A 13984-nucleotide genomic window follows, 5' to 3' on the forward strand; every position below is an offset into this window, starting at 1 on the left:
ATAGCAGGTGAGAAGCAGGTTCCTCACTGACTTTCCAGATTTTGAGGTCAAGCCTGCAGGGTTAAAGGAACATAACTCAGTCTGCCTTGAGTAATCCTTTAGTTATATTCTAATATGCAATATTTTAAGTCTAGACTTTGACCAAACCAAATTACCCACATGCCTTACTCTACCCACAGGAAATAATATAATGTCTCCTACGCCTGAGTCACACTTTATTAAGCACCTGGAAGGTAGCAGGAAATCCTAATCTCCTAATATCACTTAATTCCTATAATATCCCACAATGCAGAAATTTAGCCCCATTTTACATATAAGGAAACTGAGGCTCATAGATGTTAAATAAACCACCCAAGATCTCATAGAAAATTAATGCTAAATCTAAGATGAAAATCCGAAGCTACCCAGAAAGCATGCAGAAGTTCTTTTAACTCACCTTCCCGCACCGTAATAGTTCCTCCCAAACTTTGCTGCACAATGGACTCACCCTGAAATCTTCCGAGAGATACTGGCGCCTGGCTCCCACTCCCAGGCTTTCTAATTTAATTGGGCTGGAGGGCAGCATGCGCCCTCCAGGTGACTCTAATGTGCAGCTAAGTTTGGGAGCCACTGCCGTACCACCTGGCCAGGTTAAGCAATGCCCTGGGTCACCTGCATCAGTGCTGCCTGACGCCCACAGCACGCGGAGGGCTCGTGGATAGTGGAGGCTGTGGTCTAGTCTGTCTGAGCGCTTTTGCTCTAAAAAGAATCAGCTGCATAGTTCTTAATGGGTCAGCTGTGTTTCCTCCTAAACAGGTTTCTGCCACTTGTTATTTTAAATAAAAACATAATAAAATACGATATAAGCCAATGAAATGATTTTGTAAAGAGAGTTCATGTTTTTATAACAACTCAACTCAATGCTTTGAAAAGATGTGATTAAAAAAAAAATGAGGATTTTCTGGACGGGTGCCATTGCTCCCACCTGTCATCTCAGCACTTTGGGAGGCCAAGGCAGGTGGATCGCCTGAGCTCAGGAGTTTGAGAGCAGTCTGGGAAAAATGGTGAAACCTTGTCTCTACAAAAAAAATATAAACTATTAGCCAGGCATGGTGGTGCACACCCGTAGCCCCAGCTACGTGGGAGGCTGAAGTGGGAGGATCACTTGAGCCTGGGAGGCAGAGGTTGCAGTGAGCCAAGATAGCACCACTGCACTCCAGCCTGGGTGACAGAGTGAGACCCTGTCTCAAAAAAAAAAAAAAAAGTGTTTTTAAAGATGTTGAATTTGGTGTGAATGAGGAATGATAGAGTGGAAAATGTTGTAAGAATCTAGAAAAAGTCTATACCCAGTTGGTTGTAAAGTGTTTTTGAAGAAATGTAAAGCAAAAACTGAACTGTTAACATGAACGTGGTTTGTGGAAGTCAACTTTTGAATTGAAAACTCAGTGAGAGAGCCTTGGCCCTTTATGGTTCGTAAGATCAATGAACAAAAATACATTTGTATTATTTAAGTTCAGATAACATCCTTATGACATGAATATATCATTTTCTGTAGGTCCCCCTCTAACCCACTCGCCCAGGGAGCTGACCGCCTCCTGTGTTGCATTATGAGGCTTCTCTGACCTGATACCATCCGCTGACGTGAAAGGTAGTTGGGTGGTCTCACTCTTTCTGAACCACAGAGATTCATTTTTATTTTATCTTTTATTTTTTGTTTTTGAGATGGAGTCTTGCCCTGTCACCCAGGCTGCAGTGCAGTGGCATGATCTTAGCTCAATGCAAGCTCCGCCTCCCAGGTTCAAGTGATTCTCCTGCCTCAGCCTCCTGAGTCACTGGGATTACAGGTGCCTGCCACCACGGCCAGCTAATTTTTGTATTTTTAGTGGAGACGAGGTTTCACCACATTGGCCAGGCTGGTCTTGAACTCCTGACCTCAAGTGATCTGCTAGCCTCAGCCTCCCAAAGTGCTGGGATTAGAGCGTGAGCCACCACGCCCAGCCCAGAGATCTATTTGTGTTTTTTTTGTTTTTGTTTTTGTTTGGAAACAGAGTTTCCCTCTATTGCCCAGGCTGGGGTACAGTGGTGTGATCTCAGCTCACTGCAACCCTGCAACCTCTGCCTCCTGGGTTCAAGCAATTCTCCTGCCTCAGCCTCCCAAGTAGCTGGGATTACAGGTGCCTGCCACCATGCCTGGCTAATTTTTCTACTTTTAGTAGAGATGGGGTTTCACCATGTTGGCCAGGCTGGCCGAGGTGGGTGGATCACCTGAGGTCAGGAGTTCGAGACCAGAGATTCATTTTTGAAACCACAGCATGCATTCCATTTGGACAAAGGAGACCTGAGCACTGATGCAGCAGACACAGCCCCAGCACTGTGGCACTCTGTCTCAAGGAACCTACAGTCTAATAGGGCTTGGACAAGCTCACAAACAGCCAAAATATAAGGCAGAGTAAGGCAAAGGCGTTAACACTGCTGAAATTCAAAGAAGATGTTACAAAGAGAGGGGAATCTGGACTCTTTGTGGAGGAGGCGATCGAAGAGGAGCGTGGCAGAGGCAAGGTGCTGTTGTGGTTCCTTTCCTTTCCTTTTCCCTCCCTCCCTGCCTCCTTCCCTTCCTTCTGCAGCCCTGACTTTGGTGGGAGGAAAGGCTGAATACATAAGCATGAAAAGACCACTGATGGGGTCCCAGTTGGTGAGGTCCCAGAAGAGGCAGAAGGGGCAGGAGGAAGAACGCCAGGAGACAGGAGCAGGGGGGAAACTGAGGTACAGGAACCAGGAGACTGTGAAGCCAAAAGGATGGAAGTTGAGGAATGCACCAGGTCAGCTCTGTCTTCTCATTGGCTAGGATGCCAGTTACCTGCTGAGAGCGACCAGGAGGCTTGAGAAGATTAGAAACGGATGCGGTGATGGGAATTCCAGGCTGTACGCTTCAGAATAGTGTCTCCTGGCCAACATTTAAAAACGTACAGATTACAAAAACCTAAAAATATGAAACTGCCATTTCATTATTGACCAAGCAGGAGATGAGAGCCCTGCAGTGTGTGGACATCCTTGCTGCACAGGGCTTTGCTGCTAGGGACAGCAGGGGACTGGCTCTGCCTCCATTAGCAGCAAGGTTCTTTCCTAGGCCTCTTTTCCCACATCTGCTACCCAAAGAATGGATCTCCAGAGTTATATCCACCACACAGCCCTAAATACAGCATTAGTTGATTTAAGCCATTCCACAACATGTAAAGAAAACATTTGCGTTGTCAAAAGAAAACAGATTAGGCTGGGTGTGGTAATCCCAGCACTTTGGGAGGCCGAGGTGGGTGGATCACTTGAGGTCAGGAGTTCGAGACCAGCATGGCCAACATGGTGAAAACCCATCTCTACTAAAAACACAAAAATTAGCCAGGTGTGGTGGTGGACGCCTGTAATCCCAGCTACTTGGGAGGCTGAGGCAGGTGAATCGCTGGAACCCAGGAGGTGAAGTTTGAAGTGAGCCGAGATTGTGCCACTGCACTCCAGCCTGGGCAACAGTGCAAGACTCAGTGTTAAACAAACGAACAACAAAAACAGATTAAAGAGTCTGATCAGACATGTAGACAGACGAGTGTAGCACAGACATGTGCCCACATGCACATACATTTGTTTGTGTGGACACACAGCAGCCCAGCCTACAAAGCCCTCTCATCCTCCCCAGAGGCAAGAAAGTGAATGAACATATCAGAGAACTGGTGTCATTCTGCACCTCGAGCAACAGTTGCTTGCATGCTTAGATTACTCATAATAGTGGGGCTTTTAAAACTATCTTTGTCAACAGGACAGGTAAGATCTCTGTCATTAATGCACCAGCCTGAGGTGTCACTAGTCCAGGCTGAGCATCCCTAACCTGAGAAACCTGAAATCCAAAGTACTCCAAGAATCTCACATTTTTTGAAGGCCAATATGATGCCACAGGGGAAAATTCCACACCTGACCTCTTGAGGGGTTGCAGTCAAAATGCAGTAAAAACTTTGTTTCGGCCGAGCACGGTGGCTCACGCCTGTCATCCCAGCACTTTCAGAGGCCGAGGCGGGTGGATCACGAGGTCAGGAGATTGAGACCAGCCTGGTTAACACGGTGAAACCCCGTCTCTACTAAAAATACAAAAAATAAAAAAAAAATTAGCCGGGCGTGGTGGCGGGCGCCTGTAGTCCCAGCTACTTGGGAGGCTGAGGTGGGAGAATGACATGAACCTGGAAGGCGGAGCTTGCAGTGAGCCGAGATCCGGCCACTGCACTCCAGCCTGGGTGACAGAGCGAGACTCCGTCTCAAAAAAAAAAAAAAAAAAACAAAACTTTGTTTCATGCACAAAATTATTGAAGATCTTGTATAAAGTTACCTTCAGGCTATGTCTATAAGGCGTATATGAAACATACATGAAATCTATATTTAGATTTGGGTCCCATTCCCAAGATATCATTACATATGCAAATATTCCAAAATCTGAAAACAACCTGAAGCCCGAAACACTTCTGGTCCTAAGCACCACCTTGTTTGAGGTGCCTGGTACACGCGTCGTTACAAGCAGCAGCTCTCTCTGATCAGCAGGGCATCAGGGTCTCTTTCCCAGTGCTGGGATCCCCAAGGAGGCTCTCAAGCTATCACAGATTTGGCTTAGCAAAGCAGAGGAAGGCCTCCATGATGTTGAAGGATCAGTTCCTCCAATTCCAATGACCTTTTAAACAGGGAGATATTTGAAGCTTAACCTAGTGCTATCTGCAAAACAGGGATACATCAACAAAGACTTTCTATTTTGACTGGAAATGTTTAAAACCTTTTTTTGTCTGTCTACATATGGGTAAAATGCATTTGTGTGTAAAATTATAGGTGTAAAATGCATCTGTGTGTAAAATGTATAAAATGCATGTGTGCGTATGAGATTCAGACGCGCGCACACAGCCTATTTAGTTCTTGTGGCAGAGATCTCTTCTAATGGCTTCCCTGCGGGGTGACTAATTAATAAACTTTCCCCTAATTGGGTTCTGGCTGCCAGGTCCGCAGGGATTATTACTTATATCTAAGTAAACAAAATTTCCATTTTAAACAACGCTCCAAATCTCCTCATAATATTTTAAACAGTTATAAATTCACTGAAGTCAAGCAAGTCCCAGGCGGGGAGGCGGTGTGCACTCTGGCCTGGATCCTTTCCCCTCGAGAGGAGAGAGATGTCCCCCAGGTCTGCCGATCCCACGACCCCTGGACTCCTTCCCTTCTTTGTCCTCATCTACTGAAACATCAGGAAGGACCTAACAGAGGTTTTGGAAGCCACGTGTGGTGTTTGCCTTTTCCTTTAACCTGAATGCATTATTTAAAAGCAATTCTCTTTCACAATTTAAAAATAGGAGATGAGTTGGCTATTAAACATTTAATAAGTGTGCAGGATTCCTTAGGTACTGATTTGGGGTGGATCACTGTGTTTAGGGAATGTCTTGGCCTAAACTTTTGTGGAAGCTGAATTTCAGGTTCCTATATTTGAAGTCATTTTATGAACTGTTTCCTTGTTTTCAAGATTTCTCCCTACTTTCAGATTCCAAGTGGAAAGCAGAACCGCAAAAAAGAAAAAAGTACAAAACCCAAAGCAGAGTTGTCCTCAATTTGGTTTGAAACCCGGAAGGAGGAGAGATTATCCCATCTCCCGAGTTTTTCTCCTCAGTGCCACTTGGGAGTCGTTTGGCTCAAGATTTAGATGTTTTGCAAGTCACTGTTGGCTGAAAGTACAAGAAAGTACTGCAGGCTCTGATAGTGATGATTATTGACAGCTGCGTAAAAGAATAAACTAAACATTCGTCAGACTCTCACATTGACAGGGCGAAGACACTACCCAGGAGAAAACAGTGAGGGCAGGGTTCAAGGTCAACTCCCACACAGTCAGGAGAAGTGTGGATACAATTGTGCTGTTGATTTTAAAGGTCTGGATCTCCTCATCCCTATCCGAATCCCTATTTCCTTCTTTAAGAACGTTATTCTAAGCGGAAGCGCTCTACATGGTGTGAGGCTGTTACCGAGAGTAAATCTCCCGAGAGATGCCCGTTCACCATCCTCAGCTCCTCTCCAGTGAGACTTTGCCCCCCATCACTGGCTGCCAAGAGAGAGATGACCTCGCGCTGACAGGCCACCTCTCTGGGGCGCCCCGCCCGCTGCAAGTGAGGACCGGAACCTCTGGGTTCGTCACAGCAGCCAGTGGAGGCAGCTCAGGGCTGATTTTCAGAGCCATAAAAAGCGGCCCCCTTAGAGCAACTCCAGCCCCAGCTGCGGATATTTTCGTTCTGTCCCAGTGGCAGGGTAGATAGTCAAGCCTCCAGGCCCAGGCAAAACTAAAGGAGAGGCCGGGCGCGGTGGCTCACGCCTGTAATCCCAACACCTTGGGAAGCCAAGGCGGGCAGATCATGAGGTTAGGAGTTCGAGACCATCCTGGCCAATATGGTGAAACTCTGTCTCTGCTTAAAGTACAAAAATTAGCCAGACGTGGTGGTGGGCACCTGTATTCCCAGCTACATGGGAGGCTGAGGCAGGAGAATCGCTTGAACCCGGGAGGCGGAGGTTGCAGTGAGCCGAGATCAGGCCACTGCGCTCCAGCCTGGGCGACAGAGTGAGTGAGACTTCGTCTCAAGCAAACAAAAAAACTAAAGGAGCAGGCAGAGCAGGCAGCAGGAACCAGAAGAAACAAGAGACGTGAGCTGCAGCATGGAGGAATCTCAAATGCGTTACACTACGTGAAACAAGCCAGACACAAAAGGCCGTGTCCGGGCCACAAGAGTCCATTCCTGTGATATCCTGGATAAACGCAAAACCAGAACAACAATCAGATCCATGGTTGCCAGGGGCTAGAGGTCAGGGGAAGGGACAAAGGGCAAGAGGGAACTTTAGCCTCGTGCTCCATTTGTATAATGGTGGTGGCCACATGACTGTATAGATGGGCCAAAACTATCTAAAGACACACAAAAGTGATGTTTTAGTGAATGTAAATTATACTGCAATAAACCTGGATTTTAACAACAATAACTAAGGAGTAGGAAGAGAGTCACTGAGGTGGGGGAGGGAGGAGCTTTTGCTTGGGGGCAACAGGAGCCCGCAAGAGCTCTCCCCCCAGGAGTACTGTTTTCCAGGTCTTTTGAGCCACGAGGAGGCTTAGGGAGAAAGCAGGGGGATCCTGTCCGTAGATCCCAGCTGGATGTCATTTTATTTTTATTTTCTGAGACAGAGGCTTGCTCTGTCACCCAGGCTGGAGTGCAGTGGCACGATCTGGGCTCACTGCAACCTCCGCCTCCCAGGTTAAAGCAATTCTCCTGCCTCAGCCTCCCAACTAACTGGGAGATGTGTGCCACCATGCCCGGCTAATTTTTTTATTTTTAGTAGAGTTGGGGTTTCTCCACATTGGCCAGGCTGGTCTCAAACTCCTGACCTCAAGTGATCTGCCCCTCTCGGCCTTCCAACGTGCTGGGATTACAGGTGTGAGCCACCATGCCTGGTCCTACTTGGATGTCTTAATACTAGGCTTCATCTAGAACAGCTTGGTGGACTGTCTCCGCTTTAGTCAATTAGCTTTACAACTTCCAGTCCAGGGTTAGACTCTTAACTCAGTTTTCTGATTGTTTTTCTGGCATCCAGTGTCTTTGAGACAATCATGCAGAAAGCGCTGGCAACCAGTTACCTGTGTATTGAAAGCCCTGCAGAGCGGGACATGGAGGAACCACGGGAGCCACTGCCCGGCCAGCCCAGCAGCCCTGTTACCCATAACCTGCCTTAGGAACCCAGTGAAATCAACAGACCACTTTGCCCCTGCTCCGAGATCCCCACTGGAGACATTCAGCTGAGCTGGTGCTCAACTCTGCTGGGCATAGAGTAAACACTACTTCACAGAGGGCAGAGGATTGCACCCCGGCCCGGGCTGACTTTGGAAACACAGCCAAGAGGGGTGCGTAGGGGCACAGTGTCGGGTTCCTGGCAGGGCAGCTCACTCGAAGAGCGGACACTGTGCCTGGGTTTTGACAGTAAACCTTCACCGGTGATTTGAGGGAGGCAGCCAGGGTCTGGGTAGTTATTCAAAACTCTGATTTCTCTGCTATTTAAAAACACATGGCCCACGTAGTGGCCTCAAGCTAATGATAATAACACACTGCCAGGGTGCCTTGGTGGATAAATGTTGGTCTTGATGAGCATTTTTGGGGTCTGTGAACAAAAAGATACTGTTAGGCAGTTGTTTGTTTTCTTTTTGTAGGTTTGACCTCTCACATTCTCAGGACATTTGTAAGTCATCTTTACCAAAGCAAACACCTTTCCCTGGACAGTTCAAAAGTAAACTTCAGCCCAGACACTATAATTATCTTGCATTACGAATCACTGAACTGCATATTGTAGTCTAGTAAGAAAAGTTTGGCTAGGCGTGGCAGCTCATACCTGTCATCCCAAAACTTTGGGAGACCAAGGCAAGAGGATCTCAAGACCAGGAGTTCTAGACCAGCCTGGGCAACATAGCAAGGTCGCATCTCTACAAAAATAAAAAAATAAATAGCTAGGTGTGGTGGCATGAGCCTGCAGTCCCAGCTACTTGGGAGACTTAGGCAGGAGGATCACTTCAGCCCAGGAGTTTGAGGCTGCAGTGAGCTGTGAGCGTGCTACTGCACTGCAGCCTGGGTGACAGAGCAAGACCCTGACACACACACACACACACACACACACACACACACACACACACACACACAGAGGTCATGGTTGTCCGAGGGGTTTCTGGCTAGGGCCAGAGCCACTAAGGAGGCAGGAGGGTGGAGTGGTCGACTTACTTCCCCCTTTCCCGCTCTTCTCCATCCGGTACTGGTAGATGTGCAGTGTGAAGAACACGTGTGAGTTGCGGGGGTCGTCCTCATCGCAGTCCTGTTGGTGGCTCCTGCGGGAGGCAATGGCGGCGTCCAGGAAGAAGGCAGCCTTCTCTGCGGTGGGGGCCCGCAGCTCGCTCTGGTTCTGCAACTGGAAGACAGAAGCCAAAAGCTGAGGCTGCAGGCTGAGGAGCGCTTGCTGTCCCTCACGCCTGGGTGTCCCTGGCTCCACTCAGCTGGCTGTGCCTTCTGTATAGTAAAGCCACATGCCTCTCTAAGGCCAAAAACCCTTCTGGAATGAGGTGCTATGCTCATGTGCAATTCTCAGCTTAATTAATTCGTTTCTGAAAATTAATATTGAGCATACTTATTGCATGAAACCTATTTTTACCTATTTTACAACCTAAGTAGAATCTGGAACTAGTGGGTGTGAAAAGCTGGGAGCAGATGGCTCATGATTATCTCTGCAGAGGGCGGCAGACCAACACCCCTCGCTATCTATTTACCTAAGAAAGCAGGAGCGATGTGACTGCATCTCGAGTCCAAAGATTAGATTGTGTGGAGACAGGTAGGTTGCAAGATGTGATTTGAGACCTCATAGCAGTGGTGTCCCAAAGATGTAAAAAAACTTGGTTAGCTTTCATTTGACTCCTAGTTTTTCAGTGATTTAATTAAAGCCAATTTTAGGCCATATTTACCAGCATAGTTATAAATAAGAAGCCAGTGTAAAAGGCACCCTGAAACACTCATGATACTTGAATGTCTCTTCTAAATTTAGGAGATATCTATTTTTACCTTTAGTTCCTGAATCCATGCTCCTAGCATACTCATTAATTGACTAAAGAAAGCATAGAGGGTAATGCATCTAAATCTTATGAAAATACTTGGCAATTATTTTAAATCTGAATCACAACAATCACATTAACAGAATTTAATCAGCACTCCTCTTTTTGGAGAGAAAAGGAAACTCATGTTTCTGATTTGTTCAAAGAACTAATTTGCAATACATGTCTTAAGGTTGGTACAATTCTGACAATTTTCTACTCTAACTATACAAATAATTTTGAACTGTAAGAGCCAATATTTAGAACGTGAGGCCATCAAAATCCTCAAACTTCAAAGAGAGATTCTTCTGTGTTAGCAATTTTGTCTCGCTATGGAAAAATAAACCATAAAATAAATAAAAAGATTTTTCAACAGGAGTTAAAGTGAACATTGGTCTTTTCCTCTTTTGCTTAGCCTTCATTTAACCAGATTTTTCACCCCTTAGTGGAACTTCATCAATGAAGTTCTAAAAGCGAATGAAAGCATATTTGAATGTCGAGAAGATGCCTGGAACAGGAGCAGTGGGTCGCGTCCTCCTGATTCCATCACAGACACTGTATAGATACTGTCTCTGCACATTTTATGCCTCAGAACAGTGGTTTCCAACATGTGATCCCTGGACGGGCAGCACAAGCACCTCATGGGAACTTGTTGAAAATGCACATTTTGGAGCTCTGCTCTAGACCTACTGAATTGGAAACTCTGGGGGGGAGTACCCTGCAATCAGTGTTTAAACAAGTCCTCGAGGTGACTGATGCAGACGAAAGAGGACTCAGGGAAATGGAAGGATCTGAGGTGCTTTAAGCAGGGGCAGAGCATGGTCAGGTTTGAGTGATGAGTATAACAGGCCAAGGGAGGTATCCTCACCTGTGCAAACAATCCCAGTTGGAAAGAGGCAGGTACTTATCAAACGGAACACCTACCTACAAAAGGAGGCATCTGATAACACAGGAAAATAAAGCCTACTGTTAGAGACTGGAAGGATTGATTATTCTGGATATGAATTGCAGCTTCTGAGTCATTCCTACATCTATTGTCAAACAGCAAAGGAGAGACCCTCCCAACAGGCATAGTATCCTGAAACGGCAAACTGGAGCTTCTCTCGGCTTCCATAGTTCTAGCAATTATATCATGGTTCTAATTAAAAAGTGGTGATTAGTTTTTCCTGCAGCACTGCTAGTCCGGCTGTAAACCAGTGCCCGAAACACAGTTTATAGAGTCATAAACAGCCCCCGTAATGGCTCTAGCTATTTGTGCAGAGCAGTAAATATTTCAGTTTGTTGTTAAACAAAAGGAAGATTGTACTTTTTTTTTTGAAAGGGGCATAAAGAAAGTGAATTCCATTTCTCCCCCAAATGCTACAACAATTGAGGCTCCTGCTCATTGTCAATTAGAGTCAAGGTACAAATATTTAGATTGGGCAAGCAGATGGCCCCGCAGCTGCAGGCCGTAAAGCTCCAGTCCACTTTAAAGTAAACACCTGTAAGCCCCCGAGTTTACAGGCTGAGTGATTCACGAGTTGAGGTGCCCCAGCCTCTCAGGTGGGGAGGGAGCCACCATGGGGCGAGCCAGGCTTCAGAAGCAATCACCTGGGTGCCGCAAATGGGGTCCTCGCAGAGGTACACGCCTGGGGACTGGCCGTCCTGCAGGCTGCCCGTGGCCACCTCCGACAGCAGGTCCCGCAGGTTCTCCTCCTTCCCCCACACCTCCACGGCCGAAACCCGGACTGAGAAACGGGCGCCGGTCTTTTCCTTGCGTTCGTTTATGAGCTTGAAGAGCCAAGAGATGGCACAGGGAATGACGCCCAGGTTCTGCATGGAATCGTCCTTTCCGATCATGGTGTAGGATTTTCCTGGGAGAACCAGGGAAGGAAGGAAAGCAGGTTCAGTATCCAGGCATCATTCCGTGGAGTCTCCAAAACAGATGCCAAGGATATAGAAGAAAGGCACGGGGAAGGGGGGAAAAGGGAAGAGAAGGAATGAAAAGATGAGAGAAGTAGTATTTGACAACAACGGAAGGCATTATCTGATATTACTAACTAAATGGCTATAATAAAGAATGCTGGCTGGGCTCAGTGGCTCATGCCTGTAATCTCAGCACTTTGGCGGGGCCAAGATGGGAGGATTGCTTGAGGCCAGGAGTTCCAGGCCAGTTTGGGCAACACACTGAGACCCTGCCTCTAGGAAAAATTTTTAAAAATCAGTTGGGTGTGGTGGGGCATGCCTGTGGCCCCAGTTGCTGGGGAAGCTGAGGCGAGAGGATCACTTGAGCCCAGGAATTGGAGGTTACAGTAATCTATGGTCATGCCACTGTACTCCAGCCCAGGCAACTGAGAGCCCATCTCTTAAAAAAAGAAACAAAGCAAGAGCCCAGACATGTGACAGGATTAAATCACAATGTACCTTGAGGAGGACCCCAGATATCCCATGCTATCCAGTTCCTGCACTACTTTACACACAGTAGGAAGGCACGGGTTTTTCATCATTATAGTTTTTATAGCCACCCCCCAGATGAAGCCCACATATTCACACTTTATATCCTGTCTCAAGTTAAATGCTGTGTATATTTTTATGGCATGAGCAAATTCCATTAAAATCCAGATCACTGTTTAGATCAAGATCAAGAGGAAGGGCTGGGGAGGGCGGAAGTGCAGAGAGAGGTGATGGCTTTCTGTCCTGAGAACTGGTCTCTGTGAGCTCTAGCAAGGCCTCTGTTGGAATCTCTGCCAAGGGACAGTTTTTGAAGCTCCTCAATTCACTAAACATATCAAGCGTGTGAGGGCGAGGCCAGCGGAGCAGATGGCTGCAGGTCAGAATTAAAACGGGACTGGGGGGGGATTTATGAACCCCTTGCTGGGGGCTCTGCTGCCTCCTTTCCCAGACGCTCCAGTGCTGGAGTGTTCCTGACGGTGTGCACCGCTTTCCCCAGACGCGTCCTGGGCTCTGGGCTTTGCTTGGAGGTTGCTCCTCTGGCTTTCACAGGGGTCCAACCACCAACCCACAGCCTCATGGAGGGGGTAGGGCAAGGGGCCTATCTGCTTCCCAAACAGCGGCTGCTCAGGAAATGAACATTTTCCTTTCTGCCTTCTGGACTTGGCTCTGACCTGGATCAAGTGGGAACAACCCTGCAACTTCTCTGTCCATCTCTTGGACTTGAAGCCTTTCCTACATGAGTGGGTGTCCGCCTACAACGAACATAGGTGTTTGTCTTATAACTTGTTACTGGTTATTCAGCTCAGCATCTAAGAGAAACGCAGCCCTTCCTGTCATCAGAGAAACTCTGGGAGGGAGACAGAGGAATGCATGGGACGACAGGGAGCCCAGCGAGCCGCATGAGAAAGCGAAACTCTCACGAACCCAGCTTGGCGTGGCCGAAACAGAACACGCAGCCATCCGCCCCGTTGACCACAGACTGGATCACCTCTGCCACGGTGCCTGCACACACTTCAGCCTGTCAGACACAAGAGGAGACACAAGCCATGAATGAACCTTGCAGTGGAGGAATCACTAACAACGAAAGTGAACCCACCTTCCTGGGGCTTCGGGTGTCAGCTGTGTTCCCAGGTGGGTTGGCCTCTGCCATGAAGTTTTGGAGATGCTCAGAACCCCTGGCAACCTTCCGCCCTTTGCAAGCCTGACCATTACCGCACGTCCACTGCCAACCACCCTTCTGCTAATCCATGGTGCATTTCAGCAAATGCATCTGTAGCGCAGGCAGGAGCAGGCTGGAATGGGGCAGTGTGTTCACGGACCTCATTCCCTTCCCTCATCGGACACTCTGGGCTCCCGGACAAGGCCTTTAAACTCGCCACTCACCCTCTGCTGACACATGTATACAGAGTTTATGAAACAGGCCGGGCTTTTTATAGGAAAAAGGTGACCCACCATTTCACAAGACAGACCTTGAGAGACGTGGTAGTCCTCACATAGGCAAGAGGTTTGTGATATATATCTGCTTTCTCTCCCGACCTCTTTCCTCGATTTCAATTCACACCTTCCTCTTTTCTTTCTTTATTTTTGAGACGGAGTTTCACTCTTGTTGCCCAGGCTGGAGTGCAATGGTGTGATCTCGACTCACTGCAACCTCTGCCGCCCAGGCTCAAGCGATTCTCTTGCCTCAGCCTCCCGAGTAGCTGGGATTACAGGCGTGCGCCAGCATGCCCGGCTAATTTTTTCGCATTTTTTTAGTAGAGGGGGGGTTTCACCAAGTTGGTCAGGCTGGTCTCAAACTCCTGACCTCAGGTGACCCACCTGCCTCGGCCTCCCAAAGTGCTGGGATTACAGGCATGAGCCACTGCGCCCGGCCCATCCTCCTCTTTTCAAAACCTGCCTTTTCTTTCT

At 47.7% G+C, this 13984-nt stretch overlaps 1 protein-coding gene across 8 annotated transcripts in view; it reads right to left on the reverse strand.

Annotated features, from left to right (window-relative positions):
* The window catches only part of LOC105474699 (kinesin family member 26B), a 568793-nt gene that overhangs the window by 98172 nt on the left and 456637 nt on the right, over positions 1-13984 (reverse strand). For all 8 annotated transcript variants that reach the window (XM_011729515.3, XM_011729518.3, XM_071069292.1 and 5 more), the window contains 3 exons: positions 13001-13094; positions 11234-11496; positions 8787-8970 (listed from right to left, as the gene is read on the reverse strand). In XM_011729515.3, the coding sequence (XP_011727817.2) occupies positions 8787-8970; positions 11234-11496; positions 13001-13094 (541 nt within the window). The remainder of the gene's footprint in view (positions 1-8786; positions 8971-11233; positions 11497-13000; positions 13095-13984) is intronic.

The sequence above is a fragment of the Macaca nemestrina genome, chromosome 1 (assembly GCF_043159975.1).
Source record: "Macaca nemestrina isolate mMacNem1 chromosome 1, mMacNem.hap1, whole genome shotgun sequence".
Classification (NCBI taxonomy): domain Eukaryota; kingdom Metazoa; phylum Chordata; class Mammalia; order Primates; family Cercopithecidae; genus Macaca; species Macaca nemestrina.